This window comes from Calonectris borealis, chromosome 16, assembly GCF_964195595.1.
Source record: "Calonectris borealis chromosome 16, bCalBor7.hap1.2, whole genome shotgun sequence".
In the NCBI taxonomy this organism is placed as follows: Eukaryota; Metazoa; Chordata; class Aves; order Procellariiformes; family Procellariidae; genus Calonectris; species Calonectris borealis.
The window spans coordinates 11,315,683-11,337,894 of NC_134327.1; the positions used below are offsets into that span (position 1 = coordinate 11,315,683).

The 22,212-nt window shown below is 42.2% G+C and overlaps 2 protein-coding genes across 19 annotated transcripts in view; both read left to right on the plus strand.

Moving 5' to 3' along the window:
• Nucleotides 1–6,776, plus strand: part of SUN1 (Sad1 and UNC84 domain containing 1) — a 36,692-nt gene extending 29,916 nt beyond the window's left edge. For all 14 annotated transcript variants that reach the window (XM_075165231.1, XM_075165241.1, XM_075165229.1 and 11 more), the window contains 7 exons: nt 437–572; nt 1,489–1,743; nt 2,283–2,367; nt 2,849–2,964; nt 3,465–3,632; nt 4,452–4,544; nt 4,982–6,776. In XM_075165231.1, the coding sequence (XP_075021332.1) occupies nt 437–572; nt 1,489–1,743; nt 2,283–2,367; nt 2,849–2,964; nt 3,465–3,632; nt 4,452–4,544; nt 4,982–5,095 (967 nt within the window). In that variant the 3' untranslated portion in view covers nt 5,096–6,776. The remainder of the gene's footprint in view (nt 1–436; nt 573–1,488; nt 1,744–2,282; nt 2,368–2,848; nt 2,965–3,464; nt 3,633–4,451; nt 4,545–4,981) is intronic.
• Nucleotides 6,777–7,595: 819 nt separating this feature from the next.
• Nucleotides 7,596–19,753, plus strand: GET4 (guided entry of tail-anchored proteins factor 4). Of its 5 annotated transcripts, none has more exons than XM_075165255.1 (9): nt 7,598–7,870; nt 12,209–12,287; nt 12,710–12,791; nt 13,754–13,903; nt 15,584–15,722; nt 17,662–17,802; nt 17,886–17,961; nt 18,149–18,221; nt 19,328–19,753. In XM_075165255.1, exons 1-9 carry the CDS (start codon nt 7,716–7,718, stop codon nt 19,414–19,416), a joined length of 984 nt encoding a protein of 327 aa, XP_075021356.1. In that variant the 5' UTR covers nt 7,598–7,715; the 3' UTR covers nt 19,417–19,753. The 5 variants fall into 5 exon arrangements, with proteins under 5 accessions (XP_075021358.1, XP_075021356.1, XP_075021357.1 ...); XM_075165256.1 differs by lacking the exon at nt 7,598–7,870 and adding an exon at nt 8,443–11,457; XM_075165259.1 differs by lacking the exon at nt 7,598–7,870 and adding an exon at nt 10,479–10,980.
• Nucleotides 19,754–22,212: the final 2,459 nt, after the last annotated feature.

Sequence of the window (22,212 nt, forward strand, 5' to 3'; positions counted from 1 at the left end):
TTGCTCATATGTGACCAGCTACTTAGGCTCAACTTGATACCTGCCTCCAAAGTTATTCTGGTTTAGGTAAGGTAATCTGGAATTCGCTCTAACCAGTGGCAAACTCATGCAAATAAAGTTTGACTGGTTTGCCAGAAACCTTAAATTCCCCAAAATCTATATATGTTTGAGTTACTAACTTGTCAGCCTGGTGATGGTCTGAAGTCATCGCTGCTGGATTTGTTCAAAACTTCAAAATACTTTGCTTTGAATATATTAATCCTAAGTATGCCTTAAATAACATCTTCAAGGAACTGCAAGCTCACAATGTCTATCATGGTGAATAACTGAACTAGGAAAGCACCTCGTATTAGACAAGTATGTTCTCATGCCTTTGGAATTTGATGGAATGATTCGAACTACTCTTTCCTAATTATTGACTCCTTGTTTTTGTCAGAGATGATGATGAACACAGTCAACTTTTGTCCAAAGTTAAAAAGCTAGAACTAGAGTTGTCTCGGATGAAATCGGAACTGTTAACTGGGGAAAGCGTCAAGACGAGTTGCGAGAAAATAGATGTCATTCATGAAAAAGTAGGTTCTGTAACTGTCCCAGTAAAACTCAGTACTACTCGGTTTTGTTCACTAACTTTCTTGAAATGCACTGTAATAAGTACTGTGGGGGTGGTATTAATCTTAAAGAATAGTAGTGTTTTATGTAGTGGTACTGTGAATTTTTCCATTAGTGCGTAACATTTTACTAGACAAGAGTTTGTGGCTTGTTTTCTATAATGGCAGGGTTTTTTGCATTTAAGATATAATGCAATAGCAGTTCTGTATACAATACTTTGCTGTTCTTACCAATGTATTTTCCTAACCTATGGAAATGTGGAAAAGAAACTTAAGTAAAAGCAAGTTAGGTTTGTTGTCTGAGAGTTGTTTTAGGAAATCATGCTTAAGTTCTTTTGAAGCCTTTTATAAGGTCTGACTAGAATGTAGCCAACAAAATACAACAGCTAGTATTGATACGGGATTATCAACTTTGACTAAAATACTATCTTGTGATAACAGTCAAATATGAGCTAGTTATTGTGCATGGAATCAAAGCATACCATAAGTGAGTGATTAAGCAACTTGCTTAACTAGGTCTAACAAGTACACTGCTCCCCTTAGAGTTGCCACGGTGCCTTCTTTGAACTGTTGCAGTCAACTTTTTTTTTATTCCGAAGTGTTACTCAGACCACTATGTAAACTGCATAGTTTGCTAGGGCTTTGTTAGGTGTATCTTGTTCACCAAACCGATGAAGCATCCAGATTTCCTATATGTTATTCCAGTGTAAGTCAACGTAGTTAAAACACATCTGAAAGCTAGACTTCTGTGTAGCACTAAATGTATTGATTTCACATGTGCCTGTTTTTTATATATGTTTTTATATATATAGAGAGAGTATTACTTAATGGTTTATAAAGACTAATAATTTCTATTACAATTGTTAATGGCTTCTACTAGGTAGATGCCCAGGTCAAAGAATCTGTCAAGCTAATGCTTTTTGGTGATCAACAAGAAGACTTTCCTGAATCGCTTCTCCAATGGTTTACGTCCAATTTTGTGAGCAAAAGTGATCTGCAGACTTTGTTGCGGGATCTAGAGTTGCAGATCCTCAAGAATATTACTCTCCATATGTCTGTTACAAACCAAAAACTAACATCTGAAGTAGTAACAAATGCTGTGACTAATGCAGGGATTTCTGGAATCACAGAAGCGGTGAGTGAGTTTAAGTTCTCAAAAGTTCAACTAAAACTGTAAAGAATCCTTTTATAGACATTTTGTGGAGCGTGACTGTCAATATAAATGTTAATGATTTTAGGAGATGTTGGGAACATTAATTGAAATGGGGAGAACTACAGAAAATGCTTTATCAAGTGTATTCTTACAGCATTGCTTCTTGCCTGTTGTGAACGTTTGCGTTTTTTCAGAGTATGCTATCTTGAAAATTGAAGAATTCCCAAGAAACAAGTATACCAAAGAAATGCAGCTCAGGGTCTTGGGAAGGTGGGGGAAAGAATACAACTTTTGAAGAAAATGCCAGTCAAGATGCAGTACGAATTTGTATTTTAAGATGGAAAACCATGCATTAAAAATGGCCTCTGTCTTGACAGAGGCTTTCAAAGACTTGTGATGGAGTGTAGCATCTCAAAAAGATGCTTACAACTTCACAGATGTGTATATATCAATTATTTCATCACTTGATGTTATCAAAATCTTTCTCTTTCCATTCTCCTCTTCTATGTGTACATCTGTAGCAAGCACAGATTATTGTAAACAATGCACTGAAACTCTACTCTCAAGACAAGACTGGTATGGTGGATTTCGCCTTGGAATCTGGAGGTAAATAGTAGTGGAAACACTATTTTACTATTCATGTTATTTATAGTATTTACTAAAAATCTTAAATGAAGACTAAAGGTTAGTAGAGCATCCTTGTGTGTTGCCTGATCATCAGACTACTGCGTGCTGTTTGCCCAGGGACAGGGATAGAATAGTTCTTCTAAGCATGTGTACAACTAGATAATAGAGAACCACAAATCTGTTAGTATGGGGTGTACACACCACTGAACTCACTAGGGAAAAATGTGTATTTTTCAGCCCTCTTAAATGAAAAACCTTTTAGATGTTCTTAAAGTAATACTGAACTTGATAGAAGCATTGTATCCCCAGAAAATTATTAGACTTTAACAATATCTTTAATAGTTTTTTCTGAGGAAAATAACTGGTAAAGGTTCATTAACCTTTGTACAAATCTCTGCCTTAAAAGTCTTCAGGAAGAAATGAGTAATTATTTCTGCTAATCTGATACATCTCTTTTGAGGTGGCAGCATTCTGAGTACTCGCTGTTCTGAAACCTATGAGACCAAAACAGCATTAATTAGCCTCTTTGGAATTCCTCTGTGGTACTTCTCTCAGTCTCCCAGAGTGGTGATTCAGGTAATTAAAAGCTGAGTAAACAAATTCAGCAGTGTTATTTTGTGTTGAGTGGTTTGGATTGTTTTTTGGATGCTGGATGTTTCTGTCTGTAATATATTGGGGGGCACATGTACTTTGAACTGTTCCCAAGCGTGGGATTCTTCTGGTAGTTCCTGGGCACTGGTTAAGTCCAACTCTAGCAAAATTAAGACCCCCATAGGAGGCTTGGGTGGTGTATTGGACTTCTGCAAAGTGTGAGCACTGGGAGGGTTCCTGCTGAGAAGTAATCTCAAGGTGGGTCTTCAAAACTCTGCTGGTAGTTCAGGTGGATATGCTGTCTTCCTGAAGAGTTCTACCGGATAGATTATATTCTGCCACTTACTATCTAAGACTGTCCCTAATAATTCAGAATTCATTACAACTCTTTATTACAAAAAAATCATTACAAAATGCTTGTGGCTGGTTCTTTTTGTTGGTGGTGGTATGTCCCATGCTGTTCTCTCCCCCTTCCTCCTGTCTAGCCGGACATGTATCCAGGAAACTGCTGGGCTTTCAAAGGATCACAGGGGTATCTTGTAGTTAGACTTTCAATGAAGATCTATCCAACTGCCTTTACAGTGGAACACATACCAAAAACACTTTCACCAACAGGAAATATCACCAGTGCTCCTAGGAACTTTTCAGTATATGTAAGTCAGTCTCTGAACTTAAGTTGATGTTTGTATGTATAAAGAATATTTGTGTTATGCATCTTGGAAAATAATGACTTAAGGGAGGATCGCAAAGAAGAAACTGTTTCTGTCATTGCTCTTAAAATTGCTTTTTTTCTCCTGATCTTTGAGATTAGGAATAAGAAGTGTTACAACTAATTTTGGGGGAGTTGTTTCTTTTCTCTTGCTTTATATAGTAGTAAACATTTTTGGAGGGAGATGATGGTTTTTAATTTTGTATAGTTCTTTCAATTGTTGCATCCTTCCTTCACTCCTCCTCCTTTCCCTCCGCCCATTTTGGCTCTTTGCCTTAACTATGATGTGCCTTAAGTATTTTTTTAAATTGATTTTAACTAGCACCACAGTTGGCATAGGCATGACAGAAGACCACAGGCTACATCAGAGTATAGTTGTGATATTTGAGAACTTTCTGTCTGGTTCTTTTAAATGCTTAAGCAGTGATCTGCTAGCATCTGAATCTTGACTTCTGTCTTGTTTATAACCTTCATGTTTTCTCATTCTTGTTTGTCCTGAGCAGTTTATATTGTACACTGTGATAGTGGTTTTGCCATGGAAATTAAGGGGTTTGACCATGAAAACATATAAACATAGCACAACTATTTGCAGTGCAGGAAACTCAAATACAGAGCCGTGCCTGAACAAGCATTCAGTTACACGGGAAACATTCTGATCCTGGTTTGATAGACTTCTGTTGATACTCAGTTATGTAGACATGCTACTGGTTTTGGTTTGATATCAAATTTGACAGAAGCAAAAATTTTTATCCTGTTGTTATAGGGTCTAGATGATGAATATCAAGAAGAAGGCAAGCTTCTAGGACAGTATGTCTATGACCAAGGAGGAGAACCACTGCAGATGTTTCCAGTGATGGTAAGTCTGGATGATAAAAGTGTCAGGAGAAAGATACTCGTATTTCTGTGGTAGTGCACAATGAGCAGTGAGAGGAAAAAGGCCTCATTCTCTGTTGGGCACTGTAGAAACTGAGGCAGAAAGTATCTACCTATCTGCCTGAAAACCTGTGGTCTAAATAGATGAGAGGGGAGGAAAGGTTTGTGCCATCTGGACGCAAATAGTATGAAGGTGCTAAACACACAAAGAGCCTGCTTCATGCTTCTTCTGACTGCCTTCACAAAAAACTAGTCGTAAGGCAAGGAAGGTTCTGTTCAAAGTGATGGAAAGTTCCTAAGGCATAATTTAGTTACGAATAAAAGTTGGTACTTGCAGGAATCTAAGAAAGCAACTTCAGTTGCACCTGTTTATAACTAAAACCTAACTCTGGTTTGTGTGTTTGCTTTTTCCTTCTCCAGGAGAAAAGTGAAAACGCATTCCAAATAGTGGAACTGAGAATTTTTTCTAATTGGGGACATGCAGAGTATACATGCCTTTATCGGTTCAGAGTGCATGGGAAACCTGCCGAATAATCTCCTACACTACAGCTTGGGTGGTTTTTGTTGTTGTACATTTTGTTCTCAATTTGTATATACCGGAAAGCCTAGAACACTGGAATCTTTAAAGGACGAGGATGCAAGATATATACTGCAGAACTATTGATCCTCTGATAAAGGCAGAAGACTGTCAGCAGAACTGTATAAAAAAGAATTTTTATTTGCTCTAATGCTCAGCTTGTAACTGCCAGTTAGCTTTACATTTTTGTGTCCATGCTGAGAGAAATAATGCATGCAAACTACTCTGGTTCATAAAGCCCAGTTGGCAAACAAGTGACACCTATTTTATAACAAATGAATGTATAGGTTTTTTTTAAAAGAATAAACCACACTTTCTGCAACTAGGAATCTGGTTTTTTTTAAATCCAGGACTTAACTGCATACTTCTGTTAGCTTGGCACCATAAGCCAAAAACTGTGGTACATTTTAAACACTGACTGTGGCTAAAGGTGTCCTTCAGCTGACCCTTGGTTTTGACCTTTTTGGTGGATCCAAAAGGGCTTCTTTGATACATGTTGAATATAATAAATATTACTGTCAGGGAAAGTTAACGCAACCAAAACTAGTTTAAACACCAGCGACTGAGAATGCTTTACTGTAACTTGTGGCCATGAATTGCTCTAAAAGTCAGGGATAACTTTAAGTTAAACTGAAGTTATTTTACGGGTTTTTACTATAGCGACTTGGCCAGTTTGTTCTTCTTTAGTGTTAATTACAAATCGACCTTGATGTACTGACTAACTGGATCGGAGCCGATAAGCCTGCTAAATTGCTTAGTAAACATTAGTATACAGCAATTAAACAATCTAAATTTGTCAAAAGTGATCTCTTTGGGATGATAGTTCCTTAGGCTGGTTCGTTGTTACACTCAGTAAATGTTGTACGGTGAGAATGCAGTACGTAGAAAACAAGACTGAAGTAAACCTCGCTACTTCACACTTACAAGAGGGACTTCTGCTCAGTACCGCCGTTCTGAAATACACGGGCATGCTTTAGATCATCCCCAGAGACCTTAGTCGGGTCTAAGAAGATTAGAGCCAGGTCTTCCTCTCAAAAGCAACATTTCCATGTAGAATGAGATGGAACTGCTTGTTGCCCCCCCTAGGATTGCTACTTTGAAGATCCTTTTCGGAAAAGATTCCTGAAATGTACTTGTATGCAGAATTTTTATCTTGCTGTTACAATGCATTTTATAGTTACACATGAACTGTTAACACATGGAACTGCTGACTGGTTTTCTGAATAGAGTTACGTATGTTGCACAACAGTCCTCGAATGTTTAAAAAAAGTCTCCCTGTGAAGAACTTTTTTTTTTTTCACTTGAGCTAGAGACAGAACCTATGGCCTACGCAGAGGAAGCTAGATTACATGTGTACAGGTGTTTTCACATTATAGGTTACATATTTAAAATTAGAATTATCCTGTATAAATTGAAATTAGGTAGCTGGGGTGGGAATATTTTGAATAACACTAACTTATTTTTAAAAAAGCAAGATAGGACTTTGTGCAATGTATTTTTGTAAATGCTTTTCAAAATGTCTGTTATTCTTTGCTGCCTCCAAACTGACAAGATGCTATTGAGATGTTTAAATAAAGAGTTTTAATTTTTGAAAGTGCATGTAATATTTGAAACAAGAAATAAAGCTTCTTTTCTGTATTTTTGATCACCTGCTTAAATAACGGAGGACATTAGAGACTATAATACTAAAAATGAACGAATGCCTGTTGCTGTAGTGGTAGGCAGAATAGGTTTTCCCCATGACTTGTCTCCAAGCACGATATCCCTTGTTCTCCCTCTGCCCTGCTTCCCTTTGGAAGAGATCATGGCTCTTCCCTGTGCTGGGGCTGAGAAGTGGGAGTTTTGTGACCCGCACCCCAAAACTTTGGGGTGCAACTGCAGGAGGAGTATGTGGTTTAGTGGTTAAACAGCCCGGGCTCGCCTTGCCTTCGGTGTTCCTGTGGAGCGCGGTGTCTTGTGCCGATGAGCACACGCTGAAATTTTTGAAGGGAAAAACCCGAGTTGGTAGTTTCTTGACGGTTTTTCAGCTATTTGCAATACCCTTTCAGAAGTTCATGCTTGAAACGTTGGGGGGGTTTTGTTTTGTTTTTTTAAACTGTTCCTCAGCCTTGCTGCCCGTGTCCCCCAGGCGCAGCAGCGCCCAGCTCCGTTTCACTCTGCCAGCCGCAAACCCTCCCTCGGTTTTTTATATTCTCCCTGGGCGGGCCGGGTGTGCGGTGCAGGAGTCGATCCTTGACGCAGCCCAGAGACTTTCGGGCTTTCCTTAGTTCTGTTTTGAGCCGGCCCCTCCCCGTCGGCGGAGCTTGTCCGCCAGCACGAACCGTTCCCCCCCCGCCGGGGGTGCCCTCCTGACGGCTGCGGCGCGGCCCCGCGCCCGCCCGGCGCCTCGGGACCCGCCCGGCGCGCCCCGCCCCCGGGCGCCACGTGACGCTTCGCGCTGCCGCGCCTCCTGAGCCTCGCGGGCCGCCGTCAGAGTGGGCGGAAGCCGGGCAGCGAGGCGCGCCGCCCGCGACGCCGCTCCGGGGCTGCGTGCGTCTGCGCCCGCCCCCCGCCCTGCCCTCCCCCTCCTCCGCGTTGATGGCGGCGGCGATTATGGCGGCGGAGCAGGAAGCCGCGAAAGGCGGCGGCAGGAACCGCGGCGGCGTGCAGCGCGTGGAGGGCAAGCTGCGCGCCAGCGTCGAGAAGGGCGACTACTACGAGGCGCACCAGATGTACCGGACGCTCTTCTTCAGGTAGGGCCCGGCCCGGCCCGGCCCGCCGCCCTGCCCCTCCCCCGCCCGGCCTTCCAGAGCCTTCCCACGCACTCTACCCTGCTGCCGCCCGCCGCGCCCACGCCCGCTCGCCATTGGCCGCCGGTTCTGCCCATCTCCGCCTCCTACGCTCTCATTGGGCCGCGGGGGGGCGGGGTGGGGCGGGTACGTGCCGCGGAGGGTAGGGCGAGCGGCGCCGGCCCAAGCTGGGCCCGGGCCCGGCCTGAGGGCAGCGGGCGGCTCGCGGGTCGCGCCGGCCCGGCGCCTCCCCCCTCCCTCGGGCCCAGCCGCTGCTGAGGGGACGCGGCGGCTGCGTGAGGGGGCTTGGGGGCGGCGCGGGGAGCCGCTGCTCGCCGGGGTTTGAAGGTGAACTCCGACCGCGGCGCGGCCGAGCCCAGCGGCGCGGCCGGGCCCAGCGGCCCGGCCCGACCCCGCAGGCCCGGCTGAGGGAGGGGGCGCCGGCGGCGGCGGCGGCGGCAGCAGCAGCAGCAGCAGCTGGGCACGGCGGGGGCTCCCTGCCGCCGCCTCCCGGGAGAGCACCGGCCCGGCCCGGCCCGGCCCGTTGGCGTGCAGGGGGCGTGTTGCGTCATACGTCCCAGCGGTCACGGGCAGAGCTGGGTTCTGCCCCCCGTCCCCAGACACCCCTTGGCGGCCCCACCTCCCCGGGAGGCCGAGTGAGGGCCCCTTGCCAGGCGGGATGGCCTCGGTCTGCCTCCCCGCAGCACCCCCGGGGGCTCGGGTCTGGGCCCTTCGCTGTCCTTGTCTCCGGAGACATCCGTGAGCTCCCCAAGCAGACGCCTTCTAACAGCCTCTGGTTTGCCACCTTACTTTAAACGTCAACCTGGCTGCGAAGTGGATTTTTTCAGGGTTTTAAGGTTTTGGCTTCGTTATTGCTCAGCCGAGAAACAGGGCTACTTTGTTGCGGGGTAGTCACCTTCTGGTACCACTTTTAGGAAGGGGCAGCTCTCAGAATGGCAAGAACCAGCTGCACGGAGGAATTTTGTTAGAATAGATTCTAGTTGGTGTAATGTTTGTGTAGGTGACAGTGATAAGTAGAGCAGGCCTGGACATTCTTTCAGAAGTATTACTACTACCTGTTATGTCATAAGAAATTTGTTTATATTGCAAACCTTTTTTAGATTTTTTTCTATTTTATTTTTCACATCTACCGTAACTTGAGGTGGACACCCTTTTTCTCATCAAAATTTAAAATGTAGACCCTTGCTTTCAAGGGCACAGAATAAGGCATCTCTTCTCAGGGCTTCCCCAGCTTTGTTTACCTGTGGTTCTGCGGGGGGAGGACAGGTGAGAAAACTTGGTAGCTCGCTTGTGTGTCGCCTCACCTGTCCTCAGAGCTCCTGAGTTGGAATGGGAACAGGCCTGTGGGTATCCACAGAAAAATAGCAGCCAGGGATGTGGGGAAGAGGGTGCGTGGTGCGTAGTCCTGCTGCTACCAGCGTACATTAGATAGTCTGCCCTACCCTGTATACCATTAAATTAAAGCAGTTGTGTTCTGCTGTAGCCTGATGGGATCAGCAAGGGCACCATCTAGGCCTTAAGACTTAAATTGTATTTCAGAATAAATCTAAATTTAAGACAAAGCATGGCCTATTTTATAGTAAGGATTATGTGACGTGATGGCTGCAGTGGAGGAAGATGGCTCAGCAGGTCACTTCTCATCCAGTCTTCCGAACGTATTAACTCACATACTTTGCTTAAGCCTCCCTGAATTAATTTGGAATCAAAGATCCTGCCTTTTCCATTTTAAATGCAAGAGAAGGGAGGTGCTCAATAAAATGAAAAGGTGACATTTGCATAGCTAGGAAGAGCATTTCCTTCTAGGCAAAAAGATGTAATGAGACTGAAATTTGGTTGGAAAGTCACTGAGGCCAAAAAAGTGCCCGAACAGTCCTGTCTGTCCTCTGTAAAATGTATGTTAAATGTCAACAGTTTTCCAGAGACACATTAACACGGAGTGAGATGATCTCAGCTGCGGAATTGTACATGAGATGGCCAGCTTACTTGTTTTAAACAACACCAGCCTGTAAAACATTAGTCTGTTCTGTCATGAGTTACGTGTTAAACTTGAAATCCTGACTCAGAGTTTCAAAAGTCATAAACTGAGCTGCATTTGAGGGTGGAGGAGGAAAGATTACCATCAGCCTGCCTCCTGCAGACTTCTTATCCCTCCCTGTGAGCCACAGAGCAGGTGGAAAACTGCTGTTCCTGCCTGACCCCGAGCAGTGAGTCCTGTGCTCCTCCAAACAGGAATATCTGGACCAGAGTTGTTACTGTACAGGCTGGCTGGGTTCAGCTCCTCTCTGTTTATGATTTGGTGATTGAGTCAGAACTTCCAAGTTTAACATCCCTCTTGTAGTTACATTGGCATCTGTCTTCCTGATGCTTGTAGATGCTTTTTCTGGTATGAATGGTCTGTTCCCGGATTTCAGTTATGAAAATGTTTCTCTCTTGTTCTGAATGCCAGTTAGATCAATGTAGTGAGTATTTATTTTTATTAACAATTCTTTTTAAATAAAAGTTTTGGGGTTTTTTGAAAAAAAAAAACCAAACAACTCTTTTAAACATATTTTGTATTGTAATATTGTAAAGCTGTTTTCAATATCTTTTAGTATCTGCTGTAATAATTCCCAGATTAGGAGCTCCCAAATAGCATTGGGAATCTACTGGAAGTAGAATTTGTGGAAGTGGATCCACACTGAGATTCGGAGTCAAGCGTCTAGAAGCAAACCTGGATGTGAGGCCAACTGTAAAAACGTTGGAGCTGCCGATCTGTTTGACTAATGTGTGGAGCGCTTGCTATGGTGATTGCAAATCTGAATTGTTGAGGATACTTATTCCAAAAAACCACTGTCATGCCATCCATTACTACAGTTCTGCTAACTGTTTTGTATAAAAGACCTTGGGGTTTTTGGAAGACAGTGAGCAGGATGGGAGGACTCTGGGTCCTCCCCTGCTCGTTGTCTGATCTGATTTTACCAAAAGGACCTGTCCCTGGGACTGCCACGTGTGACAGGAATCTCACGTGGAGCGCAAGAGCTTTTGGGATCCACCGTTTGCTCGTTTTCCCTCGGGTTAGTGTGACCCCTTCCGTGCCCACACGGTCCCACCGCTCCTCTGACTGCTCCACCCCCAGAACCACCGACCCCGCTCTGCTGCCCGGGACGCTCGTGCATCGGATCTGCTGTAGGGGGGCCTTGCCGCTGCGGGGGCGGAGAGGCTGCTCTGACCGCCGAGAACAGAAAGGGGTGAAGCAGGGGCACAGCACAACCAGGTGTCGTGGAGGACAAAACGAACATTGCAGATACTAAAGCAGTGTGGTAGAGCTGACGTCTTACCTTTTTGATATGAGCAAATTGGCTGTTGTTATTAACTACTCGGAAAACAGACTTTTTGAGAAGCAGTTAAGAGAAATGGAAATTGGAAACTGTATCTGCTGCCACACCTTAACTGCTTTTATGGGAAGTGCTGTGTTCATAATCTAGAGATGTGACTATCCAAGACCTTTAGTTACCGATAGTGATGGTGTGCAGGAGGCTCCTGCTCTTGAGGTAACGTTGGGAACAAAATGTTTTATTCGTGATTTCTTGGTTAACTCTTAAGTGAGGAGGGTGGAAGCTGCAGCAGGTGTGTTTCGAAGCATTATATTTGAGAGACTAGACTTGTTTCTTTTATGAATTGGTGACTCTGTAATGTGTTGCATGGTAAATCTTGCTGGCTGTTCTTGCCTTACTGGAGCCCATCAGAGACAAGCTGCTGTGGTTCAGCAGAGGACTGGTATGTGGCTGATGTGCCCTGGCAGAGAGTAGTAGTGCTCAGAGAGACTTAAACCAGTGGAAAGGAGACGTCGGTGAGGAGGGGGCTGGAGTCACTTGGGCGATGCTGGGTGTGCGAGCTGTCCAGGGTGTATTCCGAAAACCGTTTCACTGTGATGGCTTTGGTTTCGGTAAACGCTCTAATGTGACGGTCTAAGCGGTGTAATTCAGTGCATTGACGTCTTTTGCTCAGATGAACTCCTGGGATCACTTCTTTTTTTTTTTGTTTCAGCCCAAATCAGGTTTGAAGCTCCCAGTTTTCATTCTTATGCTCTTTGCTTGTATTCCATCAAGCATGGAGCAGAAAACAAATTGTAGCTTGCAGTTGAAGTTACATCATTATTGAAACTAACCTGATTTTAAAATAAATCCCTTATTGCCTTTATTTTAAATTTTAGTGATCTTTCATCATTTAAATGTAAGTAACTTTAAGCATACAGAACTTATTTAGTGGTATTTTTAATCAAGGTTTTGATATTGTTTTCAGGTATATGTCACAAGGAAAACACGCAGAAGCAAGAGAACTAATGTATTCAGGGGCTTTGCTGTTCTTCAGTCATAACCAGGTAAGTCACTGGTTTTGTGTGTGTGGTTTTGGGGGGGGGCTGTTTTTCAAAGATTTTGAGGGGTGAATGGTGAATTCTCAATGGTAAATGTTTGGGGTAATTGCTTTGTAATCTTTTGTTTTATCTCTTTGTTGAGCCTTTCTCCACAAAGAAGGATTATGCCAAACTGGCACATAAAGCAGAAGTGTTTGTGAACATCCAAACAATAATCGTAACCACATTTGTTTTGCTTTCCTGGAGGCTTCTCTTTTGATGCCATCAAATTACTATAATTTTTTTATAAAGCAAGGTTGAGATTTGATACTGTGCCTTAGCTGTAGATATAGATAAAAGTATTAAATCTGCCTCTGACAAAATTCTGGTTGATGTTTTCTTTTATGTACTGATATGTTCATCACCGCCAGTGTGTGTCTGTTTTGTAGCAAAACAGTGCTGCTGATCTGTCCATGCTGGTTTTGGAGTCTTTGGAGAAATCGGATGCAAAAGTAGCAGATGACCTTTTAGGTGAGGTGACCTTTGCGCTCGGTTTGATGGTGTTTAGATGTGCTTTCTCTTCACAGTGACTGTTGTTAACAGCCTTGAAACCTGAAATACTTCTTGTGTGCCCTCCCACATGGCTAAGGATTACCTTCATCATAGAAATGGACTGGGGCAAAAACTTTATTAGAGAATAATGGATTCCTGATAACTTTGTGGGCGTGCTTAGAACAAACATTGCTGTCTTGTGGCGTTGTCCTTTCCACGATGCAGCAGTAATGTATTGTCTGCACAGTCATTGATGTCCCCAGGGCTTTTGGGGGATGGTGGTTTCCCGCCCTAGCAGTGTGGTGGTGTGCACATTATTTGTGATTCAGCTGTTCACAAGGAAATTTTTCTTGTATGAGTGTGAGATTTGGTAAGCAGGCAATTCAGGGAGACTTTTTAAGAGCTGCCTGGCCAGACTACTGCTGCAGCAAGGGCGAACCACTCCTATTAACAACCTATGGATGGAGACAGAGGGGCAGAGGCAGTTCTTTGTCTACTTAGATCAGCTCTGACTCTTTGTATCCCATCTATGACTTTTGGCGGTGCTTTTCTGAACTACAGCCCTCTGTCCCTCACAGCTTCCCCGTGAATGGCAAGAAGTCCCATAACCTGCAGTCTTTCCTCCTCCTTGGAACTGCATGGTCCTCTGGGATATCCCAAACGATGAGACAGGGAAGCTGTCATCAGCTGACTGCAAGGCACAGCTTTTGGCTGTGGAGTTGTCATATGAATATTGCTGGCTGATAGGTGCAAGATTGATGTATGAGAAGTGGCTCAACTTCAAAGTCACTCTTTTTTAAGGTGGCTTATGGAGGCCGTTAAGGGAGCTTAAAGACACAATAGCACTGTAACTTAAATGTTGTATCTTAAAGATGCACTAGAAGCAGCAGTTCTTCCTGTTTCTATTAATGCTAAATATTTGTCAATCTTATTGCTTCTAGAAAACTTGGCTAAATTGTTTAGTTTAATGGATCCAAATTCTCCCGAAAGAGTGGCTTTCGTATCCAGAGCGCTAAAATGGTCTAGTGGGGGATCGGGAAAACTTGGACATCCAAAACTACACCAGTTACTAGCAATTACTCTGTGGAAAGGTAAGAAAAATCAACTAGCTTTTCTGTGTTTTGTTTCAAAAATGTTGAAAGTATGATATTGTAAGAGATCTACTTTGGAAATAATCTAAGGAAGCTGAGATAGCAATGATTGATTGAGTTCTGCTATTACCTGATTTTTGCAATAACTTCAGCTTAATGTAACTAACAAAAAAACCCTGGGTCTGTAACTCTATATTAGTGCAAAACCCAAAACACAACTGCTGTAAAGGTCTCTGTAAAAGGAAGGTTGATCCTTTGGAGGTTGAGGTAGTTTGATTGAGTCATTAGGAGGAAAATTGCTGGGGAGCAAGGCTGTTCTATTGTGGTTTTTTTGTTTTTAAATCCTGGATAAACGTGACAAAGATTGAAATACATCACCCAGCATCCAAAACAGTCTTTGGCTCTGTATTAGGTACTTTTTGAGTCGTTGACCAGCAGGCTTATTCCAGAATGAATGCTGTTACCTTTGATTTATGTGGGATTTCATCAGTTGTGATGGGATGTAAGATAAACCAAAAATGCACTAAATAATTATTTTAACTGTGGATGATAGCCAGTTTTTAAAGTCTTATGTTCAAAACATAACAAAGGTGAGTGAGAATAGTTGAACAAATGCCATCTCTTCTGTGGTTTCTTGTGAATTAATAACTGTGCAAGATGATTGTTAGTTTATTTTAAAATTTTTAGTAGCTGCAAAGTGATGATAGTGGTTTCATATAACAGTCCTGACCCAATGGTCAACGTTCCAGCTCATTGCCTTTCTGCGTGCGATAGGCAATCCCATAGCTGTTCTCGTGGGACTTATGTTAGCTTGATGGCTGCTGCCAGCCAGAAAGGGAGGATTTTCCTCAGAGCATTTAAGGTAGAAGTTGAGATACGATTAGGATAAGAAACAGTTGCATTCTGAAAGTAAAAATCCCCTTTTTGTAACTGTCAGCTCACTGTTCTTTTGAAGAGCAAAATGTGTATGTTTTCTTAGTCTGTAGTTTTTGAGAGTTTCATCAGAAAAGGCTCAGATTTTTAAAACAAACCTTTTAAATTCCAAAAATGAGCAGCTATCGCGTTTTGATTTGTCATTGCAGTGATTTTACTTTGCTTCAAGTTAAGTTCTAACAAATCGTTGCCATTTCTTACACCTTTTTTCCCCCTGTATAATTGCTGTTCTATTCAGCATATGGAAGCAGTTTTAATTTTGATAGCGAGAGTGGGCTAAGCTAAAAATAGGGAATGCCTTCTTTCTGTGCACTTAGAAAGAAGGACGCTGAAGGTGCTGTTTTACTTCTTGGTGCACATGATCTAATATGGAACTTCTTGATTCTTCTCCGAAGCACTGATGATAGCACATGAAGTGTCAACGTGCAGTTAGATAAAATGATATGACCGCAGCTCAAGCTATTTGTCCCAGTGGTAGCTGTGTTTTGTGGTGGTGTTGAATAAACTGTATTTAATAGCATTTGTTGAAATGTATTTAGGATAACATATTTATTATCTCCCTTTATAAATTGTCTGTAACTTATAAAGGAAAAAGCCACTCTCTTTTTGCTAGTTGCCGTGTTCATATAACATGTGTGTAGTTCTTGTCCTTTTACCAGCTGTAGAGTACAAGCCTAACAAATTTGTTTTTACGTTCAGGTATGATGAACTGATTTCTTAAAAGCCATTTTCTTTTTCCTTTTATAGAGCAAAACTATAGTGAATCTCGGTATCACTTCTTGCACTCCACAGATGGCGAAGGATGTGCAAATATGCTAGTAGAATACTCCTCGTCCAGGGGATATCGCAGTGAGGTGGACATGTTTGTAGCACAGGCAGTACTACAGTAGGTGTTAAACTTTTTTTTAACTGTTTTGCTGAGATGACACTGTGTTTGAGGCCAATCTAATTTAATCATGATAACTGTAGGTTAATCATGCATCCTTTTCAAAAGAAACTGTGAAACTGGCCAGAGCTTCTGAAACTCACTTTGTGTGGTAACAACAGGAGAAAACCATCTCAAAACTGGTGTGTTGAATTGGTCAGATTGGGGAGAGGGAAAAAAAAAAAAAACAAAACCAAAACGTATTAAGGTCGAAACCTGAAATCATGTTAATTGCCTGAAGAATTAATGTAATCTGTTTGACCCTGATAGCACAATTCTTAGCTTTGTTACCACTTTATGTCTGTTAGGGCTTACCTTGATGTTCTTACGAAGACTGGGCCTAAGTGGGCTCTGTATTTACCTTTAGTGCAGTACTTGCTCTCAGTCTCATTGTCCTAAGAGACAATTTGACTTGGGTCACCCTGGTCTGTGAGCAGTACTGCGATGGTTCTTGGTTTGACAGAGTCGCTGGTGGCTTTCATTTACTTTAGGCATTTATTTTGTAGGAGGTAGGAATGCAAGCTATTATGTGCCTTTGCAGAGCTCATGTACAATTAAGGTTGACAAAGCCAATTTCACTGTGTTAATCAGCTGATGGGTTTCTTCAGTCAGGGAAAGCAGCTCATGGAGGAGTCTGAGGAGGAGGTGGAGACAGGACTGTGCAGCAGGGAGTCAGGGAGAGAGTAGGTGTTGGGGAGAGGGAGGAGGTGAGAGCAAATCTGTCTCTCTTCTGGCAGCAGTGAGCTGTCATGTCAGATTTGTCCTGCTTTCCATAGCTGGTTGATATAGATTGCAGTGATTTTGAGCAGTAGAAAATCCTTTATGGAAATCCAGTATATGCAGGACTCTTAAACAATTTTATGGGGCTTTGTTCTGGAGGGGGGGAAATTCTGGGGAGCAGTTATGAGTAAAAGATTATTTTTTCAGTATTTATACAGCACCACTACTGCATCCTTTACTGACCTATATCTCAAATACTGTACTAAATCCTCTTACATAGCAGTTTATACTCTAATGAAAATAATTGCAGTTCCTTGCTCAGCAGTAAGGCAAAAGAGCCCAGTGCCCTTGTACGTGTGAGGGTACAGAATTGGAGGCCAGCCTGCGACCAAGAATGAGACTGCTCGTGGCAGCCTTCCAGTGCTTGCTGACAGCATTTGTCCCAGATAAAGTCTCGTTAGGCCTATGGGACTTGCAGAGATTGCCAGTTAAATTAACTGGACCTGAACAAAGATGTGATCAGTTTGGGAAATTGATCTGTTAACTGGTGACAAATGGCTTGGGAGCTCAAAGTGTAGCTTTTTTATGAGACACTTAGACATGTGTGTCAAACTTATTAGTGGTCCTGATGCCATGTTATTTTGAGGTCATGCTAATAGAATGACGGAGTCGTTGGACACTGGCAGATACATACTGAAAGGAGATGTGTTTGGGAGTGGATGGGGCCAGGAGAGAGGTCTTTAATTTAGTTTTTACCTCAGCATAGTAAACTCTGGACCAGCAAATGCAATATCATATTTAATTTGAATTATGCGGTGGCCAGTCTTTCCACATTTTGATTTAATTGATGCCCTCTTTTAGTAACCATCCTGCATACAATCTGCTTAGATCTCGATTAAACTCATTCTATTAATATTTAATGTCAGTTCTCCCTCCCTTTGTCCTTATTCCACAATGTATTCTAGTAGTGATTTTCCCCTTCCTTGGTTGATAGCCAAACCATCGCCAAAGATGTACATCTCTACCAGTTAGTTTTTGCCATCAGTTTAAGCCTGAGATGGCTTCTCTGCACAAATGAAGTAGAGATTATTGAGCTTTTGGCTTCCCTTTTTCTTTCTGCATGTAAAACTACTTCTCTGCCTTTTATTTTTAACTTGCCCTGTTCTGTTTCCTTTTGCAGATTTCTCTGCTTAAAAAATAAGACCAGCGCATCAGTTGTTTTTACGACATACACACAGAAACATCCTTCAATAGAAAAGGGTCCGCCCTTTGTTCAACCACTGCTAAACTTCATCTGGTTTCTCTTATTGGCAGTTGATGGGTACGGTCTGATTTTTCTCATGTTGTTCTTGGTTTCCTTTTCAGTTGTTACTGAGATTACATTTTTGGTTGTTTCCTTTCTAGAGGAAAATTAACAGTATTTACAGTGTTGTGTGAACAGTATCAACCTTCACTGAAAAGAGATCCCATGTATAATGAGGTGAGTTACTCATAGTTGTAAACAGGATTTAACCTATAGAATTAGTTAAATAATAGCTGATTGTCTCCTCTTTTGTGACTTGTAGATAGGAGTCAGTGACCTAGCTTGTGTGGTGTGACTGCTGCCCATAGTATTTCCACCTGTAAATGAAGTAGCTGACATTGTTCTTCATCTTGTGTTGTTTCAGTACCTAGATAGAATAGGACAGCTTTTCTTTGGTGTTCCGCCCAAACAGACGTCATCCTACGGAGGATTACTAGGTAAGGTTTATGCTAACAGTTGTTTATATGTACCACCAGTCTTTTCAGAGCAGTGGCTTATATAAAATGGCTGTGCTGGAAACAGATAATTTGTTCTAACGAATGTATCATTTTTTTCATAGCCTATAGAAACAGTCACTACTGTAGAATACAAATGAATTGGTTGCATGTGAAATTACTTTGGTGAAGCTAGTAGACTTTTCATCTTTGAGAAGTGGAGAAGCATGTGAATGACTCTTATGGCTAATTTTTGACATTATGGTATAACTTCCAAATGTAAAGAAAAATCTTGTTTGTGTTAAAGCTTCATTTCCTCAGACTTGAGTGGTTGGTTTTCTTTAAGTGAAGTCTGGGGCTTTGGTAGAGATCTAACCAGTCTTGATACAAAATGAATGTTGCCAAAGTAGCAGTTCTGAAATTAATACTGCCCTTCTACAAGAAATGAAAGGGAATAGAGAAATTGAGCCCTCATTTCGTGGCTCTTGAATAAAATGTGAGCATATTGAACTGGATTACTTTTGTAAAATCAAATGTTTTACTTGAGAACTAAGCTGCTCTGTTTGTAAACTGAATTGAAGCTTTACCTGCAAATGTCAATTCACTGATACCCAAAGTTTGATGAAAAACATAAGCATCATAGATCCCATATGTAAATAACAGCTTTTCAGCAATTCAAGCATCTTTAAATTGAATAAAACAGGGAAAACGCATAAATGCTTTGAAAAAGTTCTGTGTAGCATGATGCAGACCACTGCTGTCTTTTGACAGTTTCGTGGCTGGAGGTGTGTCTTTCCTCATTTGGTTGTGTTTTTTTTTCTTTCCTCTCATGCGGCATCTGGAGTATATAAGCATGCGACTTTAGTGGGGTTTTTCCAGTGTACTCTTAGAGAAGGAACAGTATCAAACTACAGCTTCCCAAATCAGTGAATTCTTAATGGAAACCAGTGTGGGAATACTAATGTCCTCCTGAGACTCTTTTACTTCAAAAAAAAAAAAGGTCTTTTCATTGTTGAAACCTGCACCTAGCAGGATGGTAGGAGAATAATTAACTTTTTGAGATGAGAATGTAAAACTAGCAATTTTGACTGTCCTGTATTTTATTCTAGGAAATCTTTTAAACAGTCTGATGGGAACTGGAGAAGATGATGACACAGAAGATGGTCAGGAAGATAGCAGTCCTATTGAGCTCGACTGAATGTTGTTGTCATTGGGTGCTGTGTAAATCTGATGATTCGATGACTCCAAAGACAGTTTTGGAATTTGAATCCTGCAGTTGTTTCTTGGCGCCTAAAAGGGCTCCTCCGGTCTTTTAGAAATGGTTGCTGAAATGTTTATAATGTTCGGTCTATATTATTTATGTAAAAAAAGAAAGAAACCAACAAAAAGTAGCCAAACAAACCAATCGGAGCAATTGTTAGCAGGTTTCCGATACAGCGGCTGGTGACTTTGATTAAAATATAGTCTTCTACGGTTTCTGATGCAGTATTCCCTTTTGCACAGTAATTCAATAAAGCATAAATATGGGTCTTGTACTTCTCGGCCTACCCTATACCATCTTTGTTACGAGAAAGCCTCCTTGACCTCTCCCACCTCCAAGGAAGATCTCAAAAGGCAGGGTGATCAATTGAATAATTTATTTGCCAGGCTGGTGCCAAAAGTGCTGCGAGACGAGCCAAGCAGCGTAACTTGAGATGCACATCCAAGAGACAGTGATACCAAGAACTTCCTTCCACTGCCGTGAGTAACATGCACGCCGTTCATACTGCCTTTCGCTCTCCTTAAGATCTGGCTCTGGCCGAGCCCACGTGTGCGTTTAGCCGATATTTCCTGAAAAGCACAAGCTTGAATTGCTCTTTAGTAAAAGCCAATCAGTGGAACACAGGTAATTGGCTTCCATGTGGATCTCTCTTGCCTAGGTATAAAAATTTGGCTCATGGCTCTACTCCTTTGGAACAGATTCTTTTCCAGTGTAAGTTCACAACCATACGTAAAGGTGATGGTGTTACAGTGAATGAAATTAGTTGCCGCGAGCAACGTATGTGTTTGAACTGCAGCTTTATGTAAAGAAAAGGGATACTGCAGAACTTCTGGTTCTTTATGATATATTTATTTTTCTTGGGTGATTTGATTCATTTAACACTTTCTGTAAAAAAGAGTAAATCAATAAATAACGGAGTAACTTCAACCCCAGTGGTAGGCATAGCCATTCTACATCTCCTCCTCTTTAATGCAGCACAGCGGATGTGGTACAGTGAACAGATGAAATGGTGGGGAAACGCTTTATTTTTTCACGGTGAAAATAAAAAAGGCTTAGATTAATAAACAGCAATCATGCATGGGGGAGGGAGGGATTAATACAAATTTATTGACTGTATGAAAAAGAAAAGGCATTGAAAGGAAGACTTTGTGTTAATTGTGAAGTCTCAAATAAACACTTTATACCAGGATGTGCGATATTGCTGCTTTCTAAGAGTTTTATGAGCAGAGATCTTACTTTCCTTGCTATTTTTTTTTTTTCCCCCCGCTCTGCATTTGACCACGGGTAACCCAGACCCTGGTGCTGCAGCTTTCTCTCCGTGCAGTAAAGGCATAGTTTTAGTCGGGTGTTGTAATGTCTGGGGCAGGTGTGGATTGCTTTGATTTGCGGCGAGGCCAGGGAAGAACCCCCTACCCGGGATGATGCTGTAGATGTTTCATAAATCATCTGGGACGCCGGCAGCGGGTAAGAGCCATGTCATTTCATCGCCTTTGCCTGCCAGCGAACACGCCTGTCTTGGGCAGCTTAAGTGCCCAGCAGCAACGGCCGCTCCTGTGTCCCGCGTACACGGCTACAAGTGAGTTTCCACGTTCGCCTCGGCTCTGCCAGGTCCGGCTGCCGCGGCCACCAGCATCCTCGCGTGTGCCCAGCCGGAACCCCAGCCCTGCGGGAGGGGCACGGGGCAGGGGCTGAGCCTGCGGCCTGCCCGCGGGCAGCTGTGGGGGTGTGTACGGAATGCATGCTCGATAATTACAGTGGTATACACAGAACATACCTCTGTGTATAAAGTATGTATTAAAATATATATACACATACGCACATGCATGTGTGTATACACACACATATAAACGGCCTTTTGTGTATAATAATTTATAATTTAAATAATTCTATGGCATATAATTTATGATATTAATTATGTTATTCTTAATTATACACGCACACAAACAATCGTTATAGCTAGCTATAAACCCAATCAACTAGCCCAGCCTGTTCCCTCCCTGCTTCTGACATGCCTGAGTTTTTTAAGTAAGTCTGAGTGAGTGACACTGCGTGGGTAAAATATATATTTATAAATACTTCTAATATAAATTAAATAGCTATAGATATGCATACACATATGCATGTGGATATATGTATGTTTATATGCAATATATTTCTCTTAAATTTTAATATAAATTATATACTTTATACCTATATAAAAAGCATGCACATGTGTGTACTTATATATTTTATAAATTTACAATTATAAAAATCTCTATATAGACATGTCTATGAAATACTTATAGATTTGTAAATTAAATGTATGTCTAATGATAGCTATGTATATACATGCCTGCATTCATGTGAACTATAGTCAGCTCCTATACATACACATAGATGTGTATTACGTATTATGCTCTGACTACTATGCACAGTTTATAGTTGTGTCTGTGAATATTCAAGAACTCTCACAGAATTTATTTCTACATTCCTAAGAAAGATGCATCTTTTGTGTATGTGTGTGCGTACATAGATATAAAATACATACCATGTACGCTATAGAATACGCACATATACACAAATAAGTATAATATACATTATGTTATATAATACACACAAATATGTGTGTGTAGTTTACATGCCATATCTTTACCTGGTACACACACGTGTGCAGCTGCCCCCCCCGCCCCAAGCATACCCGGGTCCCGCACCCCGGGGCTCTGCCAGCACCGGCACCTGGTTTTCTAACCCCCC